We start from the raw sequence: 21,611 nt of genomic DNA, 5'->3' as shown, positions 1-21,611 counted from the left end.
CCTGGGCAGGGACTTTAACACCCTCGAGGAGTGGGACTGCTCAGGGACCGAGCAGTGCCTGGCCACCGCAGACGTCCTCCGGGAGATTGTCAGACTTCACTCCCTGGTGGACATCTGGTGTGACCACCACCTGGACAACATCTCGACGTTCACCTTTGTCCGGGTGGAGGCCCATTGCTCGCGCCACTCCCGATTGGACCACATCTATTTATCATATTTTCACCTTTCACAGGCCCACTCCTCCAGAATCCAGCCGGCCCCGTTCTCCGGTGGTTAAATGATGATCAGAGAGGCCGGGGCTGGCCTATTGGCATTTCAACAACAGCTCGTTGGAGGATTTGGGCTTCGTGGCATCCTTCCAGGAGTTCTGGCTGGCCTGGCAAGGGCAGCGGTGTGTCTATTCCTTGGCACGACGGTGGTGGGACCTGGGGAAGGTGCGAGCCCGGCTCTTCTGCCATGACTACACCCGGGGCGCCAGCTGACAGAGGGATGCGGCGATAGAGCAGTTGGAACAGGAGGACTTAGAGCTGGAGAGGCATCTGACCGCCAGCCCCGAGGATCCATCCCTCTGCGGAGCGTTCCGGGAGAAGCGGGAGGAGCTCCGGGCCCTCAAAGACCATCGGGCCCCAGGCACCTTTGTTCAATCCCACATCCGTCTCCTTCGGGAGATAGAGGAAGTGGGAGCCATGATCCATGCCCCGTAGAAAAGGAGGGGGGCCAAGAAGTATGTCACTTACCTTCTGGCAGAGGATGGCACCCCCCCTCACGGATCCAGTGGAGATGTGCGGGAGAGCCAGGGCCTTCTACGCAGGCCTTTTCTCCCGGGATCCGACCAATCCTAACACTTGCAGAGTGCTCTGGGACAAACTCCCTACAGTAAGCGGGTGACCGAGACCAGCTAGAGCTGCCTCTCACTCTGGCCAAGTTCTCAGAAGCCTCTGTTGCATGCCCACCAATAAATCTCTGGGCATGGATGGGCTGACCGTGGAGTTCTACCGCATGTTCTGGGATGTCCTCAGGCCAGACCTAGTCACCATCTGGGCCGAGTCCGTGCAGAGCAAGGTCCTCCCTCTTTCGTACAGGCGAGCCGTGCTCACCTTACTGCCGAAGAAGGGGTACCTCCGTGATTTACGAAATTGGCGTCCCGTCTCGCTCCTTAGCATGGACTACAAAATCGTAGCAAAAGCCATCTCGCTGCAGCTAGGGTCCATGGTGGCGGACATGGTCCACCGAGACCAGACCTACACCATCCTGGGCCACACCATCTTTGACAACCTGTATGTGGTCCGGGACCTCTTGGAGCTCAGGTGTAGGGATGGTCTGTCGTTAGGCCTCCTGTCCCTGGGCCAGCCTTTACTCCACCTTGGTCCCGAGGCCCGCCAGGGATATTAGTTGGCAGCTCCTTCACGGGGCTGTGAGCACGGGCGTGTACTTGGCACAGTTTACCCCTATCCCAGACACCTGCCTCTTTTGCAGCATGAGGGAAACCCTGGCACACATTTACCTGGAGTACACCAGGCTGCAGCCCCTATTCCGGCTCCTCTTAGACATTTTGTTAAGATTTTGGTTGCACTTTTCCCCTCACCTTCTTATTTATGCACTCCCTATCCATGGCCCCACAAAGTCACAGGACCTCCTGGTCAACCTCCTCCTGGCCCTGGCTAAAACGGCCATCTATAAAACCAGCGTGAGGAGGTTGGCTGATGGAGTCTCCTGTGACTGTGGGGCCTATTTCCAATCCTCCATCCGTTCACGTATCCGGGCAGAGTTCCTCTGGGTGCCATCCACTGACTCCCTTGATGCCTTCGAGGAGCAGTAGGCGCTGTCCGGGGTTCTCTGCTCGGTGTCCCCATCTGGTTCCCTTCATTTGTCCCTTCAATCGCACTCCTATCCCTGTTATTTCATTAGTTGACCCCCATAACCATTTGGTTTCCAGGTCCTGTGGACCCCACTCTTAGGCTGGGGGGGATCCTTTAGCAGTGGGAGGGCTTTACCTGCCCACTTCCTGGATCCCAATAGGATCACCCTCCTGCTGCCCTCTGGCCTGGAGGGAGAAAGGAGAGAGAGGGCTTCTGCTCCTGTTGCTGGTGCTGCTGCTAGGCCATGGGCTCTCCCTGCTGCTGCTGTTTCTGCTCCAGCTGCTCCCCCCTGGCTGGGCCAGACACCACCCCCTCCTTCTCTGCTATCTGGTTGCTGGTCGGCTGCTGGACCTCCCCACCCTTGGTTGCTGCAGCTGCTTCAACTACAGCCCCTTGGGGGGCCGGGACTGGGCTTAAAAAAGGGACTGTCCCAGCCAAAACTGGATGTATGCTCACCCCACCCCTGCTGCTGGCTATGATACCTCCATTCTCTGATCTAGGGTTCATTCCTTTAGTCCACTGTGCTTTGCAGTGTGCATCTGGGCTTCTTGTTCTAGATCATACTGCTTCATTCTTTGTCTCTCTATGCCCCTTCTGTCAAGAGGGTCCATTGCAGTATTGTTTTGAACATGCAAAGGATTCCAGTAGAATCAAAAGCTTTATTGCAGAAGTTCTAATGTGGTTCAAGGAGTGGTAGACCTGCTACTGTTTTAAGTATGAAGAGTACTACTTCTCTCTCTCTCTCTCTCTCTCTGCAATAGTGCCTCTATGGGAAACAAAATTAATATATTTCAACGCCAAAAGAGACTGCCATGTAAGGTGTCACACACACTTTTTTCTTCCTATCCATTGTCTTGTAAGTTGTTTGGGACAGCAACTGTCCTTTACTATCTGTTTATCACTGCCTAGCACAATGAGGTTCTGATCTTGGTTGGAACATGTAGCCATTACTGTAATACCAGTAATATTTAATAAGTCACTGGGAAGTGAAGCTTTGGCTGAAACACACTTAATTGTATTTTTAAAAAATCATAAATCAACAGCACTAAAAATACAAGTTTAAAAAAATATATAAATTCAAGACTGTAGTAAGTTGGAACCTAGATTTCTGGTTATTCTCCAAGGATGCAGGGCAACTTGGGCTCCTGCAACTGATGCAGCTGCACTGGGCTGTGGCCTTCACTTTTTGCAATCAGTTCCACATGCACAGACCCATCTGATTCTGGTCCCAGCAGTCCATGGCAGACAGTTAAGTCCCTTAATTCCTTCTCCTAGCTTCCTTTAAGACAGTTGTGTTTCTTCTCCACCTTTTGGCTCTATGGAGAGAAGGCAAAGGAATCTGTGGGGTCCCATAAATAGCTTTTCAGGAGGGGATGCAGACAGACAGGGACTCTGTGTAGTGTAGGACCCTATAAAATGTAGGGCTGTCTCTGCAAGGCCGTTAATGTCTTTGGTACCTGCTGGTGAGTAGTCACTCATTTCTGTTTCTCATCTAAGACTACCCTGGTTCTGAACAACCCACTTTAAGGGATAGTTTCTAACTCACAGCCCATCAGTTATTGTATTGTTTCTGGAAAAACCCAAAACTTAATTTCTGAGGAAGATGCCAAGACAGCATGAAATCTAAGGAATGATCCAGGATGTTGGCAAATATGTGGGCTCAATGTTCCATCTTTGCCCCACATCCTCCATTGTGGACCCTTTGGTGCTTCCATGACATGGCCCGCAGCACTGACCCCCTTTCTCCAGTTTGTGGTGATACTAGATAGGTTTTGTGCCTCATCCACAACAAGCAGGCTCTGTCTGTTTTTAATCATTGTCTTGAGGGTTGGAAAGCTTCTGCAAAGACATCATCATCAGTGGGACTCTCATAAGCAGGTGGTGGGGTGAGTGGCTCCAGCCGCTCCAGCCTCTCTTCAACACCTTTGACGTCATGGATATCTGAGACAAAGCGCTGCATCCTCGGGGGCAGCACCAACCTAAGGTGCAACCTGGAGCCTGCGTCTGTCTCAGAGGCACGCCTGATGCCTGATGCCACTGAGATGCTGAAGGTCTCCGCCCCAGTTTCTGCCATGCTGGGCGGCTCAATGACCACACTGTATGGTGGGGGCTCCCCCACTGTTGAGGGCACTGTGCCTGAATTGGAGGTGATCGTCCAGACTGTTGGGGCTGGTGTCATTGTCACCACCTCCTCATAGGCTGGTGCTTCATAGGCAGCATTCACCCTACACACAAAAGATAGGGACATTGACTAAATAGGACATTGTGATGTTTATACTCTACACAGAGATAAACCCATGAGGGAGGGGATCTGAGTCCTCCAGAATGGGGGCCATGCAACAGACAATAGCTCAACAGGTCAGCAGTTCTCAGATCATTAGTCCATATGGTCCTGTATGCCATGTTCTGCCACTCTAAATCAGAACACTGGTTCATATAATTCAATATCCCACCTCCTGTTGTGCAGGATCCAAACAATGGTTCATCTAGCCTGGTATTCCAACACTTGCCACAATGGATCATACTAATCTATCTAGTCTGGTTTCCTCCTGACCCATCAACTGGTGCTCAGTTTAGCAGACATAGCAGATCTGCCAACATTTGAAATCAATTAATAGGGAGAAAAAACACTGCACCTTTTAGCTCTACCGTACTATATCAGACTGGCAGTGGTGGGTTTTTTGAAGACAAAGAGTAAGGAAAATAAGAAATTTCTATTCCATGTAGAGTTAACGGGTATCTGTCAGGAGAACTGACAGCCCTTGTCATTTTTATCCTAGGTAACAACATTGTAGATGCAGTTCTTCCTAATAATATCTAATCTTTTTTTTTAACTCTCATGAGCTATTTGCCTCCAGAATAGGCAGCGGCAACGAACAAATATCTAAAAAAATATTTAAATCAGTTTTTAATATGTTGCCTTTCTAATAATAAATAATCTTTTCCTCTTATACAGCATATGAGGATCTGAAAGTATTTTACCAAGATGGGTAACTTCTTATCTCCATTTTACAGATAGGGGAAACTGAGGTACAGAGAACTTAAGGCCCTGTGTGGACTCTATTTTTGGGTGTCTAATTATAGACAATTTGGGTCTAATTTATGTAGGTGCTCAGCACCTACAACTCTAATTGAAGCCAATAGGAGTTGTGGGTGTTCAACGCCTCTCAAATTCAATCCCTGTGTGTCTCAAGTTGGACAGTCAAAACACAGAGGCACCAAAAATTAGAGACTACTTTTCTAGGGAATAATTGCCCTGGAGATGAGGTTTGGAGAAGCGAGCAGCAGAAACCCAGCTGAGCATATACCATACCATAGCATTTCCCCAGCTATTTCTATCTCCTATCTTGTGTGGCTCATTTTGTTGCAAGATAGTAGTTGTTCTGTTCTGGCTCATTAGTGATGCTAGCATTCAGGAAAGCGTTGCAGGGAAGGTTGGGGTAAGACAGGATTACTGAGGGGCAGAGAAAACTGGGCTGGATCTATGTGGCCTCTGAAATGGGCTCCGAGTCAGTGAAGGGAATACCATGAATGTGATATCTGTGTTGTAAAAAATACTTAGCCCAGTCTTAACAGGAGGATGGACAAGATGACTTCTAAAGGAGTGTTTCTCAACGACTGGTCCATGGACCAGCGCCAGTCCCTGAGATCTCCCTGACACAGTTTAGGAAGGCAGCAAACCAGTACCTGGTATAAAAAAAAATGGGAAACACTGCTCTAGAGGGCCCTTCTAGTCCTACATTTCTAAAATCCTGTGACTTTGGGAACCTCCATATGGGAGGAGAAGAGATTACTGTGCCTCCTGGAATGGACTTTGACTTTTGCCTCTTGGGAGAAGGGTAGCAGAAGGATGAGGAAAGGGAAAGATTAAAATGGTTGTGGCTGAAGGAAGGAGTAAATAAAGGGAAGTAATAGATATAGTTGCTTACCCTGCCTGGCTCTGCCTCCTTGTGGCTGCCTGATTTGTATCCTGTGGGTGCCGATGCTTCAGGAAGCATTCCACAAACACACTCAGCAGGTAGCCAATCAGGCACATGCCCCCCACCCCCAGGAAGAAGAATCCCACTGGGTTGATGGTAGAGGAGATAGCCAGCATGGTGACCCCAGTGAGAAGTGCAGCAGTGAAGACAAACAACAGAGCTTGGCGGATGCCTCTCCAATGTGACTCTACCCACATGGTGATGTGGATGGTGATGGCAGGCAGTGGGAGAAGGCTGGGCAGCTGGGGAAACAGAGATCTGTGGAAGATATGGAGGGGTTTTGAACATAAAACATGAGACCACAAAACATGTCAACATGGGTGCATGCCTGTGCAAATACATGCCACCACAAGAACATGCACATGCACAACACAGGGACACAGGTATATAAATAGATGTCAATATCAATACACATCACCATGAGGACATGCTTATGCAAATACACACCAAATGTAGGATACGCATATGCAAACATGTCTACAGGTCAACATGCACAAATATGAGGAAATTAGTGTGGACAAATGTACACATACAGACATGCAAATACTCTCCCATGAGGGCATATATAAAACAAATGACAGGCAAACCAATGGAGTAACAAAAGATAATGGAATGTGGCATGTACACACTTGAATCCTTGAACACAGGAATATCAGTTGCCTGAGCATAAGCGTCTGTTGTCAAATAATGTGCAACATGCAGCCATATACCTAGAGCCCTGTGTGGCTACATAATTTGTATCCACATCTGATCTGCAATCCACAAAAAATGGTCTGTGGATATCCACATCCACAGATGTACATATCTGCAGATATAAAGTAGATATCTCCAGATTTGCAGGGCTCTATGCATACCCTATGGCTGTGACCAGACTCAGCTTTGATTCCAGCACACAGGCAAAACTCAGCACAAATCTTGGGGTTTATTTTAGATGCACTGTGGCCCCTCCAAATTCCTTCCTGTTGGCTGGCTCTTTCCCACCTCCACGTTCCAAGTACCCCAGTTGACTCCCTGGTTGACTCTCCCTGTCATCTTTTCTTTGTTGCAGGAGACAGGGATTATCATTGTGTTGCAGCCTGTATGTCACAAATACCAGGGACCTCTGGTGCTGAAGCAAAGACCAGACGTAAGGAGTTGTCCCCTCCTTTACCCTGCTTAGTGGGAAAACTCAGAAGAATAGAGCAGGCAAACCTCAGAGTCAGTACTTACAGCACAGCAAAATTACAGTGCAAGGACGCCCTCTATCGTCTGACACTAGCACAAGTCTCCTCTAACAATTGGTCAATCCTAGGGAAACACCTGAGGGAGCCCTCTCCTTGCTTTATGGTGTTAGTGAACATTGGTCCCATAGGCCAGCCACAAGCTCATCCCAGGCTAGGGAATGCTCTCATTATGTGAAGTCAGTGCTGTATTGAACGCTGCTTCTAAGGCCACCCTGTCCCTATCTAAGATCGACGCAGACTTTGTTAGCAAACACGACAGTTCCAGGAACATTCTACAGAGAGAGGGCCCTTGCCTCCCATGTTGCTAGTGCAGAGCCTGAGACTAGAAATGGAGCTGCATACCTAAGAAATCCCAGACTCAGGCTGGGGAGAAAGGAGAGAGGGACAGAGAACAGGAAAAAGACAGAAATAGTGACACAGAGAGGGAGAGAAGTGATAGGCATACAGACACCAGTGCTGGACATTTGCCTGGACTTACACAGGATTTTTTAAATTTTTTAACTTTTTAAATTTTTTAAATCAAATTTCTTTTTATTTAATGCTTACTCTTGCATTCACACAGATTATACAGATTCACACAGCTTCAAACACACACGCATACAAACGATATGCAGTGGGGGAGGTTTAGGTTGGATATTAGGAAAAACTTTTTCACTAGGAGGGTGGTGAAACACTGGAATGCGTTGCCTAGGGAGGTGGTGGAATCTCCTTCCTTAGAAGTTTTTAAGGTCAGGCTTGACAAAGCCTTGGCTGGGATGATTTAATTGGGGATGGGTCCTGCTTTTGAGCAGGGGGTTGGACTAGATGACCTCCTGAGGTCCCTTCCAACCCTGATATTCTATGATTCTGTGATAGATATACAGATATAAAAACACATTTGCATACATACTTTCATAGGCATACACTTGCACATACATGTATTCACATGCAGGTGAATACACCCACACAAGCATGTACACATTCACAAACAGGCACATACATGGACATGTTCATGCATGTACCCAGACATACCACAGACACACAGTAATATAGGCAACCACATCTACTCCCAAGCACACTCTCAAGTATTCTTACTTAGATAGGCACACTCACAAACAAATGTTCATACACACATTGTATCAAATGCCATGCCTAGATTTAAAAAAGGGATGGGTGATATTGTGAGCATTAATAGTTGTACAAACCAGACTAGGGCTAATCAAATCTTATGTTTCAAGACATCAGGAGGGAATATCCTCATAACATTTGCCTTTCTCTGAAGCACCTAGTATGTGCACTGTTCCAGTGGGGGCTAACCCTGTAAGCCTACTTATGTGTGCACTCACACTCTCTTTTACACACCTCCCTTCCCCCATAGACAAATACACAGCTGTGGTATACATACAGTTATACCTATGCACATCTGAACTCCTGCAAGCACATATGCACATTCATACACGTTGATTCACACAGCAGTCGCACAGACACACATTCTTCAGCTGCCTCCATCAAGACAGTCTTTTGCAGCAGCCTTTGTGCCATCACTTTCAGCATACACTCACCAGAGAGAGCCTTCTGGAGCCAGTACCAGCCGATATATTCTCTTGCCTTCTCTCTTCATCCCAAGGAACTATCTGTAAGCCTCTTTTGAATATATTCCTTGCCTTCCTCTCCCTGACCTGAGAAAGAGACGCTACCAAAAGCTCTCCCTTCTCTTCCCTTGACTCCTTTCACACTCCCAAGGGAGCTCTTTATATGCTGGTGAGCAGTGAATGTGGGAAGGTAGCAAACCACAGCGAGACCTTGTTACAGTGGCTTGGCCTCCTTTTTCCAAGCACTGAATCCAAAGTTTCACTTCTGTATGATCATCTATTTTCTCTTTTTTCTCTCCTCTTTTCTGTGCTCCTTCTCGCTCCTCTTTTCTCTTCCTCGTTCTTTCCCTAGCTGTTCTGTCCTAGCAGAGCAGGAAGCTAGCTGGGGGAAAGGGCGGGGTATGTAGTGTGGGTGTGCTTGTGTCTGTGTTTCTGGCCCACCTCCCTCTACTAATATACGTTCTCTCCTTTCTCGGTGAGGATTTTATTCTTTCTCCCTGCCCTGCAGAAAGGCCCCTGATCCCTGTCCAGGCCCAGCCCAGAAGCATCATGGCCCACACATAAAACTTCTATGAGCTCTATGAAAATGTAAGTTATGTACCCGCATTGGCTGCTGGGTCTCACATACTAGTTTATGCCCTTTTGGACTTTAAGAACAAAAGAGGAGAAGCAGACAATCAGGTTATTAACTCCCAGAGGGCTGAAGTGGAGTTCCTGCTATCATAGACACATCTGGAGATGAGGAGTACAGATAAGTGGGAGGCCTGTATTGAAATCTTCCCCAAATCTAGTGATCATTTGAACCCTTAGTAAAAATCATGATAAGCTCTCAAACATGGATTTTCCACATGAATGGCCTCCAGAAACTGGCAGTTGCAAGGGTCTGTCTGTACTAGGAAGCAGTCCTATTGTTGACAATAAGAAAAGGAGTACTTGTGGCACCTTAGAGACTAACCAATTTATTTGAGCATAAGCTTTCGTGAGCTACAGCTCACTTCATCGGATGCATACTGTGGAAAGTGTAGAAGATCTTTTTATATACACACAAAGCATGAAAAAATACCTCCCCCCACCCCACTCTCCTGCTGTTACTCTGAAACCTGTCATTGTTGACAATGATTGTTAACAATAGTTTGCCCCTTGGACTTCCTTCAACTGGAGCTGAAAAAACATTTTGGCTGCTAGCATAGATGGGGCTAAACCACTTTCAGCTCTTTTAGTTTTTGTGGACTGAGGCCTGATTGTCCTCTGACTTACACCTGTAGGAGAACTCCATTGAAGTAAATGGATTTACATCAGTGTAAAGAAGGGACAATCAGGTGCTGGTTTCTAGCACACTTTTTGCAAGGTTTCCATCTACAGTAAAATCTTGGTGGAACATGACTTCTTGGACTTGTTTACAACACAGAAATGATGCATTATTGACAATGATTGTCAAGGACAGGTGCAGTATTAGAATACAGTTTAGCTTCAGTATAGGCAAGGATAAACGAATGTGAGCGTTGTTGCAGAAACCACGTCAGCACAGTGAATATGTGCACTGTAGACAAAACTTGGAGATGACTCTCTATCTCCCCTGCTGTGCCTTCACTAGAGAAGTGAACCATTGCTAAGCACCAACAGGGCATTGCACCCACACTAGCTGTACAGGTTTGGGTGATGGACCATTTGGAATTTTGCCCCCCATGTACACAACTGCTCTTCTACAGTAATGCAGTAATACTGCTTTCTGGGTGCTTATCCCACAATTCCTGGCACAGCTCCCAGAAGTAATGGATTCTAGGAGATTTTGAAAGGTCTTCTGGAATTCTCAGGAAGTTGGAAAATATGGGAGAAGACTTCAGACTCCCATAATTCCTTGTGACGCTCCCCAAAGTCCTATAGAATCATAGAATATCAGGGTTGGAAGGGACCTCCAGAGATCATCTAGTCCAACCCCCTGCTCAAAGCAGGGCCACTCCCCAATTTTTGCCCCACATCCCTAGATGGCCCCTCAAGGATTGAACTCACAGCCCTGGGTTTAGCAGGCCAATGCTCAAACCACTGAGCTATAACTCCTGTGGTGCCAGTGTCAGGATGTTCATGGATATGTACGTAGGGCAGCCAGACAAAATGGATGATATCAGGATTTCCACAAATTCTGGACTTTTCAATAGTGGATGAGGTTGAACTCTCTTCCCACTGAACAACCATGACATTAGTGGCCCTGCACACTCCCTAGTGCCATGGCTTGTGCAGTCTTGTCTACTCAAACCTGGTGAGAAGAAGATTCATCTATACACCAAGCAGGTCCAGGATTGTGTTTTTTGGAGACTGAATGTGAGCTGGAAATGGCTCTAGACCTGTGGTGACTGTTCAGCAATTAAGGTTGTCATTATCATATCTGCTTTCTGTATTGTGCATTTTGATGTGCGAAGTACATGGATGCTTTTATGTTAAAAACATGCTTTGTTATATACTTTAACACACTAGCATGCTGGCTGTAGACACCATAAAAACCCTTTGGACAACGGCAATGTTATTGTTATAGGTTGGGTTAAACCTCTTTGAAACTGGTGGATGTAAGAATAACTCCTCATTCCTGACAAATGTAAGAAACAATTAAGTTTCTTTATGGAACCAGATAGCTGAAATAATGGGGACCTCTACCCAAAACAAAGCCACGTGCAAGGCTGCAGTAGAAGCTGAACTATACAGCCCAATCGGGTTCCTCTATGATCTAATAAACTCAGGAGCAGGGGCTTGATTGGCTTGGAGCGAAGTGCCTATGTGTATGAGAGAGAAGCAGAAAAAGAGAAACACCAGAGAAGCTGAAAGAGAAGCATCAGAAAGCCAAAGATACAGCCAGAACAAACACTTGGAATGTGGTCCTGAGCAAAAGCATAGAGAAAGTGATATTTTGGGCTAAGTGCTGGCTAATGTGGGGCTTAGTGCGGTGAGCAAATATATTGATTCCTGCTGTGTTCAGGGAAACAGCACCTTTATGTTCTTTGTAAAGAAAATGGATTGCATCAAAGAAATACCTGAATCCAACTTTAATTTCTCCTTCTAAATGAAGCAGCCCACTCACTATTGTTACATCTTGAGATCCCAGTTCAGTCCCCAGTGTGCTGGCCAAGATAGTGGCCATCACCTGTGCTCCTCAAGGGGGTATGTTTGCTCTGAGTTCCTATTCATGTCCATGTGCAGTTCTATGAGAAGGCCCTCAAAATGATTAGGCTGCCATGATCAAGGAACCAGCCTGCCTTGTCCTACCAGAAGGCCCACCATCTGGGATAGACGCTGTACTGGGAAACAGGAAACAGCAGCGTTATAACCAGAGCAATTGCCCATACAGTCCTTGATATACCAAAACAATGAGATAAAAGAAATGCTTTTGTTCATTCTTTAGAGGGCATATGTCATAAATATAAAGGGAAGGGTAACCACCTTTCTGTATACAGTGCTACAAAATCCCTCCAGGCCAGAGGCAAAACCCTTTCACCTGTAAAGGGTTAAGAAGCTAAGGTAACCTCACTGGCACCTGACCCAAAATGACCAATGAGGGGACAAGATACTTTCAAATCTGGAGGGGCAGGGGGGGAACAAAAGGTTCTGTCCGTCTGTGTGATGCTTTTGCTGGGAACAGATCAGAAATGCAAGCCTTCCAACTCCTGTTAAGTTAGTAAGTAATCTAGCTAGAAAATGCATTAGATTTTCTTTTGTTTAATGGCTGATAAAATAAGCTGTGCTGGAGGGAATGTATATTCCTGTTTTTGTGTCTTTTTGTAATTTAAGATTTTGCCTAGAGGGATTCTCTATGTTTGGAATCTGATTACCCTGTAAGGTATTTACCATCCTGATTTTACAGAGGTGATTCTTTTACCTTTTCTTTAATTAAAATTCTTCTTTTAAGAACTTGATTGATTTTTCATTGTTCTTAAGATCCAAGGGTTTGGGTCTGTGTTCACCTGTACACAGGTGTACACAGGTGTAATCCTGGTGAGGATTATTATCAAGCCTTCCCCAGAAAAGGAGGTGTAGGGCTTGGGGGGGATATTTTGTGGGAAGACGTCTCCAAGTGGTCTCTTTCCCTGTTCTTTGTTTAAAACGCTTGGTGGTGGCAGCATACTGTTCAAGGACGAGGCAAAGTTTGTACCTTGGGGAATTTTTAACCTAAGCTGGTAAGAATAAGCTTAGGGGGTCTTTCATGCAGGTCCCCACATATGTACCCTAGAGTTCAGAGTGGGGAAGGAACCTTGACAACATACAATTAGAATCCTTATACACCAATTAAAAAAGTAAGAGGTGGTGAGGGAGCTTATTCAATAGCAGAATAGGCAGGCAATGAAAAAGCAAGAGAGTGGGATGCATGCGGTGGTCATTGCAAATGGGGCGACAAGGGGTTGGTTACTAGAAGCAAACAGGACCTTAGAAAATATCTCCATTAAGAATCTCAGCAAATGAAAGAAGGGAGCTGTCAGAGAGTTAAAAAGCTGGGTACATTGGCATTAGTTGTTGGAGGAGAGGCTTTATTAGATTTTGGGATAAGTGGAGAGAAATTTGCCTTGCCTAAAAATGTAATAGCGAAGTAAGCCGACTTGTTTTATGAAAAATTTCTGGATATTGGCATTGAAGATCAGGGTAAAATAAAGGCTAGAATTAATAGATATCTCTGCTGCATTGTTGTTTTTATCTCACTAGTCATGACCTGTGTTACTTGTACATCAGTTTAATCAATATCTGCTATATAGAGTATTAATGGAATTACATAAATAGCTGGAGTGAATCTTCTTAGGACTGACTGATTTAGTTGGGGATTGGTCCTGCTTTGAGCAGGGGGTTGGACTAGATGACCTCCTGAGGTCCCTTCCAACCCTTATATTCTATGACAGTCATAGGACTGTCATGCATTCATGAGGAAGACAGTTTGTAATGCAATTGTAAATACACAGTCTGAGCATTTATGTTTCTGTAGCTTCTGCCAGCTGGCATATGGACTCAGAAATACAAAGCAGTGTAAATATTTTGACCATAATAGCCAACACATAATTTCTTGCAATAAAATCCTCCTATTTTTTGCCTCTTTACATGCTGATTTTGGTGTTACTTTTGGCATTTTTCCTCATTTGTCTGCCATTTAGAGTCTCACAATGTGGCATGGCTCAGCCAGATGCTGTGCACTGAGCTGGTCACATCACCATGACTGGGAACAGTGGACCATACAGCCAAATTGGGAAGTCCATGGAAATTCCAAGACCTGGGGATTTAAAAGGGGACAGGATGGGTGGGAAAGAAAAGGCCTTGCTGGTGATTAGTACAGTGACCGTGAAGGGAGAGGGTGTTATATGCAGGGGGAGACATGGACACCTCTACTCATATGTGAAGCTATATCTACTCTTTCATGGACACTACTGGCAGTGTTCATGGAATCTGGAAATCTCCACCTCACCCCACCCGCCAAGTCAGCAAACTCAGTCCCCATTAATATATTTTACAATAAAAAGCTACATACCTGCTGCAGAGGGTCCATCATCCCCAGATTCCTCCTCTTTCTGATAAATTGGCTTGGTTGCACTATACACTCTTGCGATCTCCCCTTCTCCTCCCACCCAGAATTCCTATAACCGTGGCAACGTACTAGGCATCTCCTGATGTGGCTCCTTGGTCCGCAGGTGTTTTCTTTCCCCTGCTCCTGGCCCCCCCATGGCTACATCTCAAGGTACTTTGGGGCTGTCTAAGCACTCCCGGCTGGATGAGAAGAGAGTCCTGATGGACTGTTTAAGTTAATCATAAAATGGGCAGAATTCCTATGCAGAGCTGGACTGATTATTCTTGGCCTTGCTGTATTGTACTTTAGGGACTTACTGTTCTCACAGCCTGGCTTGCTGGTCCTGGTTATACTAAGCTTGGCCAGGATATTGCTAGTTACAAGGCTCAGTTGGGTCTGGATCTCCTCCTCTTCCCAGGGCCCAAATGTCAGCTGGCCAGCTGGCAGCCTGTTCACAAAAAGGTCTGGTCTGAGACATGCGTTCATGGCAATCAAAAGCATGACTAAAACAAAGTTGATCATGGTGGAAGTGCTATTATAGCAGAAGAAATTGCGTATCGTGGACAGAGGTTCCAGCTGACTTCCATGGTGTGTGCAGAGCTATTTGTACAGATAAGTGGCATCCAGCCAGGCAGGTCTGTGTACAGTGGAGTGCAGCAAAAAGAGCAGGCAAACCGCCTCAGCAATGACACTGCCTCAGCAATGTGGAGCAGCGTTTGCCCCACATGCTATTCTGTCTGCAATTTTTGTCCACACTGAAACTGGCATTGCACAAACTAACATGATGGCTAGCCTTGTTGGAATCAGCTCTAATTGATACACATATCAACTGTTGGTGACCACACACTGAAAGGGTTCCAAGTGTGGTAGAGTCATGCTCAAGTGATCGCACATTTCTTTAGTGTAGACAAGACTATTACTTCTCTCTCTCTTGCTCATGGTATCACTATCTGTCTGTCTTTAAGTTATTCTTTCAATCTCTGGTTAGTAATTCATCTCTTCTCTATTTCCTCTCATCTTCTAATTTTCCCTTGCCTCCTGTCCAGACTGCTATTAATTAACCTGCTCTTTGCAGCAAGCTTTCTTATCAAAACAGTCTGGAGGAACTTGCTCTGCTCCCTTGAGAGGTGCTGCTGGCATATGTCATAGATTCCATGATGCCATTAATACCTGTATAATTAGAAGGGTTAATGTCACTGGTGGTATGTAGAAAGAAATTACAGAAAGTCAGAGCAACCACCTATGGGACCCATGCATGTCCAGAGGGTCTGGCTCCCTTCTCTCTGTTCTGCTGAAATCCTGGACATTCTCTGCTCTGGGAACACAGTGCCTTTGCATCTGCTGCTCCCCACCCCTTTTCTCCTAGGTCCTGCCAAGTCACCCTGAGGGAAGGTGACCTTGCTTTTCCTTATCAGCTTATGATCCAGAGAATGGTTGTGCACTGTGTACATAAGCCATGGGGCAGCAGATGAGGTGGCAGATGTGGTACTGCTCCCTCTAGGCGATCCTGAGTGAATGGGGTGGGGGGGGCAGAGTCCCAACTAAATTATGCTATTCCTCAGCACTTTAGAGAAGCATGTGGAATGTCAGTTGTGCTTGAGCTGTAGCCTGTCAGAGGCTGACTATTCACTTTTGTCCTACTAGCTGGTAACTTCCTCCCTGTCCTCTGACGCACTCCAGAACCTGTGGACTATGTATACACACCATAAAAACCTCTCACATCACCTCTCTGGTTGCTGCCTGGCCCCTTTTTGTCAGGGTCAAAGTCAGGCCATGGAAACAGAGCTATTCTCTATGTTCCTACTATATAAGGGTTAAAGCACCTTGGGAGGGGCTCTAGTGTTGCAGAGGAAACCTGCACTGCTGCTGCTGAAGCCTAGCCAGTTTGGGGGATATGCAGAAAGGCAGAGATTGCTCGGACAGATGGAAGCATTGCATTCCTAACAGAATTCCTCAAGCCTGCACATGCAGAGTTGCATTTGTGGTGAGGAGTTGCTCCAGGATTGCAGGTCTTGAAAAGGAACTAATTAACCAAGATATAAGGTTTCCAGGAATCCTCAGTATTTATCCACCCCAAGCATTCAAAATTCACAAGTTAGGCCCCAAAATCATGAAAATGGCCCCGAAATTGTGAGATTTTTACAAAAATAATGAGTGTTGAGTTATTTTTCTTTGCATTCTGGTTTCCTAGCCTCTAGGATGCATTTGGGTCACATTTTCAAGCTTTTCTCTACAACAAAGAAATCTAGAACATTTTTCTTTTAATGAAAGCTGAGATTCTCTTGTAACCCCTGGGCTCCAGGAACAGGGCTCTCAGAGAGGAAAAACACAAAATATCACAAGACTTGTGATAAAATCATGAGTGCTAGCAACACTGTTGGTCCTAATAATGACCCATCAGAGCCCAGTGGCACCATAGGGTGAAGGGGATATGTACAGATATGGATTTTAATGTAGAGCCAAACATGAGCACACTGGAGAGGGGCTTCCCCTCAGGGAAAAGTCAAGTAGAACTGAATATGGATAAAACCAGTGAGCTTCTACAGACACCACTCTAAAATCCAACAGGATTTAAAAGAGAATAAGATCCTTTCATAGGCTCTTATGACCCCTCAATGAGAATTCTAGAGCAGGAACAATAATATTTAAGTTCTATAGGACTGTTCAGAAAACCCATAAAAAGCATCCCATTTTCTGTCAAATTCTATAGGACTTTTCCCTAATACATTTGTGCCAGAATCCCAAAATGAAAAGGAACTGGTGGGAAAATAATCCCTTGAGCAGGTATTCACCCATTCCTATCTAACATCTCTGCAACCCAGACAAACTCCCTTTGTTTTACTTTTTATTATTTTTTAGCTGTCTGTGGCACTTCAGGCACTAATCATAATAGTGTCATGGTCCCAGTTTAAAATAACATCAGTTGCAATGGATTATGAGCCAGGTTTTCTGAACAGAACAATGGTGTGCTTCTAAGTGTACCATATGGTATATGCAGACTGGCTGGGTGCTGTATGAATTGCACAGGCCACATCCCTCACTCCTGTCTAGGGACACCGACTACCAACACCTAATGGTCTTTCTCACCTAGTGAAACAAAGGCACCCAGCTTTTGGGGCCTGTGTGCTGCTCCTGGGTAGAATGCTGCAGTTGCCTTGGCTTCTGATGCTGGGCTGGAGCTATTAGTGTGGTGCTGAGCATGGAGGGGAAACCTGATGCCAAGGTAGGAGAAGAGGATTTGGGAGTACAGCAGGGAACCAGTGTCAGGAGAGCTGGAGGGGACCCCTTGCTAGAAGATGGTACAAAAGGAAGGAAGAATAGAGTACTGTGGGAGGAACGAGAGAACAGGAGGAAATATTGTAGGGGAGGAAGAAGGAAGGTTAATTGAGGAGGGAGAAAGCAGATAAGGGAGACACATGGTATATCTACATGACAAGTGCTAAAGTGGCACAGCTGTAGCTACGCTGCTGTAGCCTAGACACTTACTACAGTGATGAAAGGGGTTTCTCTGCTGCAGTGGTAAATCCAGCCCCTCAAAAGGCCATAGGTGGAACAGTGGAGAATTCTTCTGTCAACCAAGCTGTGTCTACAGTGGGGGTTACGTCGGCATAGTTATGTCATACTGGGCATGAAGTTTTTTACAGCCCTGAGCAATGTAGCTAGGTCAATCTAAGTTTTAAGTATATGTGGTGTTCTTGTAGCAATGTTGGTCCTAGGATAGTATATAGACAAGGTGGGGGAGGTAATATCTTTTATTGGACCAACTTCTGTTGGTGAGAAAGACAAGCATTAGAGCTTATGCAGAGCTCTTCTTCAGTTCTGTGCAGAACAGCTCTGTGTAAGCTCAAAAGCTTGCCTCTCTCACCAACAGAAGTTGGTCCAATAAAAGATATTACCTTACCCACCTTGTCTCTTTAAGATTTAGGTGCAGACCAGGCCCAAGTGTGGTGACACTAGGCAGCACAGGCTGCCTTGTCACCCTGTGAGCCAGAGAGAACTACAAGGTCTGTCTGTGTCCTGCAGCCCCGAACAGAATAGCTTTTGCATTCGTAAAAGTCCTGTCTCTTCTCTGTCAGAAATAACATAAATATCCCCTTACAGTTACAAGAATCCCAAACTGTTTTACAAACAATGTGTACCAGCATAATCACCCACCCCTAAAATGCTGCCACCTCTGGGGTGGAATGCCACAGCTATCTAACAATTTACAGTAACAGTAAATAACAGCTTAAGGCAGGGAATAAAAAAGGATGGGGGATTTTAGGAATGTAGAATGTCATTATCAGAGCTGGAATTTAGCCTAGATCTCTTTAGTTTGCGGGATCACACACCATCCCTGCCCAGAGGTGCTGTGGGGGATGGATATGGGCCACATTATATCAGCTAGAAATTGAAACTCCATATTTGGCAATACTAAGGCCTGGTCTACAGTACGCAGTTATTTCGGAATTAGCCTAGTTACCTCGAAATAAAACTGTCTGTCCACACGACCAAACCAGTTTTTTCGATTTAAAGGGCTCTTTACTCCAATTTCTGTACTCCACCTTGGCAAGTGGAGTAGCGCTAAAATTGAGATCGCAGTTACAGGTACTGTGGACGCAATTTGACGATATTGGCCTCCGGGAGCTATCCCAGAATGCTCCCTTGTGACTGCTCTGGACAACACTCTGAACTCCGATGCACTAGCCAGGCAGGCAGTAAAAGCCCTGGGAACTTTTGAATTTCCTGTTTGGTCACCATCAGCACAGGTGACCATCAGCACAGTCCACCATCACAGGCAACCATGCAGAGTCCACCATCACAAGAGACCACACAGCCCTGGATTCGCAGATGAGCTCCAGCATGCTCTGAACGGGAGGTACTGGATCTCATTGTATGTTGGGGAGACAGATCTGTTATGGCAGAACTACCTTCCAAAAAAAGAAATGCAAATACGTACGCTAAAGTCTCCAGGGCCATGACGGAAAGAGGCTACTCCAGGGACACAGAACAATGTCATACAAAAATCAAGGAGCTCAGGCAAGTGTACCAAAAAGCCAGGGAGGTGAACGGGCACTCTGGTCACAGCCCCATACATGCCACTTCTACCGTGAGCTGCATGCAATTATGGGGGGTGACGACACCACTACCCCACCACTGTCCGTGGACACCTGCAAGGGGGGAGTAACATGGAGTGAGGAGGATGAGTTTTTGGAGGACGAAGAGGAGGAGGAGGAGGACAGTGCATAGGCAGCAAGTGGGGAATCCGTTTTCCCCCCTAGCCAGGAACTATTCTTAACGCTGGAGCCAATAGCCTCACCCCACTCCCAAAGCATGGTCCCGGACCATAGAAACATAGAATCATAGAATATCAGGGTTGGAAGGGACCTCAGGAGGTCATCTAGTCCAACCCCCTGCCCAAAGCAGGACCATGACCCTGGAGAAGGCACTTCTGGTGAGTGAGAGCTTGATCAGAGCCACACAGGGAGGGACGGGAGGGAACCCAGCCATGCTGGGCTGGTCGCGTTTAGTTTAAAGGGCTCATCCCTGCTCAGAGCCTCATCGGAACCCCGCAGTGGGTGCGGGGAGGGGAGGGTGTTGTGTGAAGCGATCATCCCAGAGAGCCCGCAGGCTGCCTGCATGCTGAATTCTGTTGCCTGGCCACTGCCTGCAAGCTGAATTCTGTTGCCCAGCCGCATGTGTTAGCTTACTCACACCAAAGTGGCAGGCACTTCAGCATAAGAGGCAAAATGAGACCTTGTACAGAAAGAACATGTGCTGTGTACTATGAATTGCCTGTTTCACTGAGAAAGAGTGTCCCCTTTGTTCTCTAAAATGTATCTTTTAAAATACTACCCTCCCTTTTTCTCCTCCCGCAACAGGTGCAAGTGTTTCAACGCTGCCTCTATGTACTCCATCCCAGAGGCTGGTCCAGATTAGAAGGCGGAAAAAATGAACTCGGGATGACATGTTTGCCGAGCTCATGCAGTCCTCCCGCACTGATAGGGCCCAGTTGAATGCGTGGAGGCAAACAATTGCAGAATCGCATAAAGCATTACATGAATACAAAGAGAGGAGGGACGTGTGTGATGAGAGCAGGCAGGATGCTATGGTCAAGCTCATGGGGGAGCAAACTGACATGCTCCACTGTATGGTGGATCTAATGCGGGAAAGGCAGCAAGACCACAGACTGCCACTGCAGCCCCTGAATAACCGCCCTCCCTCCTCCCCAAATTCCATAGCCTCCTCACCCAGACACCCAAGAACATGGGGGGGGGGGCTATGGGGACCCACACAGTCAACCCCAGAGGATTGCACAAGCAGCAGAAAGCTGGCATATCCTAAATTTTGATTTCGTTTCTGGATTTGTCCTTCCTTTCTCCTCCACCCCGCAACCCAATACCCCCTCCCGCATCTAGCTTCTGATTTCTCTCAATGTTTTGTGCAACAAATAATAAAGAATGGGTTTTAAACCATTGTGACTTTATTTCCTTTCATATATATACATAGGGGGCAGGTAACTTTAAGAGAAACAAACACAACTCTCACAGCGTACCCTGGCAAGTCATGAAACTGGCTTTCAAAGCTTCTCTGCTGAGCAGCGCGTCCTGCTGCACTCTTCTAATTGTCCTGTTGTCTGGCTGTGCAAAACTGGCCGCCAGGCAAGTTGCCTCAACCTCCCACCCTGCCATAAATGTCTCCCCCTTACTCTCACAGATATTGTGGAGCACACAACAAGCAGCAATTACAATTGAAATATTGGTTGTGCTGAGATCTAACCGAGTCAGTAAACTGCACCAGCGCACTTTCAAACATCCAAATGCAAATTCTACCACCATTCTGCACTTGCTCAGCCTAAAGTTGAACACCTCCTGACTACTGTCCAGGGTGCCTGTGTACGGCTTCATGAGCCAGGGCATTAAGGGGTAGGCTGGGTCCCCAAGGATAACTATAAGAAAAGGAGTACTTGTGGCACCTTAGAGACTAACCAATTTATTTGAGCATGAGCTTTCGTGAGCTACAGCTCACTTCATCGGCATTTTAACATCCACAACAATAATTTTCTGGTCTGGGAAGTAAGTTCCTTCCTGCAGGCAGCTGTTCAGATAGACCAGAGTTCCTGAAGATGCTAGCATCATGCACCTTTCCCAGCCATCCCACGTTGATGTCAGTGAAACGTCCCTTGTGATCCACCAGTGCTTGCAGCACCATGGAAAAGTACCCCTTGCGGTTTATGTACTGGCCGCACCCGTGTTCCAGGGCCAAGATAGGGATATGCGTTCCGTCTATTGCCCCACCACAGTTAGGGAACCCCAGCACATTAAAGTCATCCACAATGATCTGCACATTTCCCAAAGACACTACCCTTGATAGCAGCTGGTCAATGATTGCATTGGCTACTTGCAGCACAGCAGCCCTCACAGTAGATTTCCCCACTCCAAACTGATTCCCGACTGACCTTTAGCTGT

The 21,611-nt window shown here is 46.5% G+C and overlaps 1 protein-coding gene and 1 long non-coding RNA gene across 2 annotated transcripts in view; one reads left to right on the top strand and one right to left on the bottom strand.

Moving 5' to 3' along the window:
• The window catches only part of LOC142070623 (uncharacterized), a 51,588-nt gene extending 30,973 nt beyond the window's left edge, over positions 1 to 20,615 (top strand). The window contains exon 2 of the long non-coding RNA XR_012666535.1: positions 20,025 to 20,615. This is a non-coding gene — a long non-coding RNA (uncharacterized LOC142070623). The remainder of the gene's footprint in view (positions 1 to 20,024) is intronic.
• On the bottom strand, positions 2,791 to 9,083 carry TMEM139 (transmembrane protein 139). The gene is made up of 3 exons (XM_048821473.2): positions 8,604 to 9,083; positions 5,789 to 6,097; positions 2,791 to 4,084 (listed from the first exon to the last, which is right to left on the bottom strand). Exons 2-3 carry the CDS (start codon positions 6,034 to 6,036, stop codon positions 3,673 to 3,675), a joined length of 660 nt encoding a protein of 219 aa, XP_048677430.1. The 5' UTR covers positions 6,037 to 6,097; positions 8,604 to 9,083; the 3' UTR covers positions 2,791 to 3,672.
• Positions 20,616 to 21,611: the final 996 nt, after the last annotated feature.

The sequence above is a fragment of the Caretta caretta genome, chromosome 1, assembly GCF_965140235.1.
Source record: "Caretta caretta isolate rCarCar2 chromosome 1, rCarCar1.hap1, whole genome shotgun sequence".
Taxonomy (NCBI): Eukaryota; Metazoa; Chordata; order Testudines; family Cheloniidae; genus Caretta; species Caretta caretta.
Note: the sequence above shows the minus strand (reverse complement) of the source record. Positions and strands in the feature narration are given on the sequence as shown.

Bases quoted from the DNA above. Each gene is read 5' to 3' on its own strand.
- TMEM139 (XM_048821473.2), bottom strand. From the start codon at position 6,036: ATGTGGGTAGAGTCACATTGGAGAGGCATCCGCCAAGCTCTGTTGTTT. The intron at 4,085-5,788 runs GTAAGCAACTAT...TTTTGTGTGTAG, and splicing joins AGGAGGCAGAGCCAGGCAGG to GGTGAATGCTGCCTATGAAG.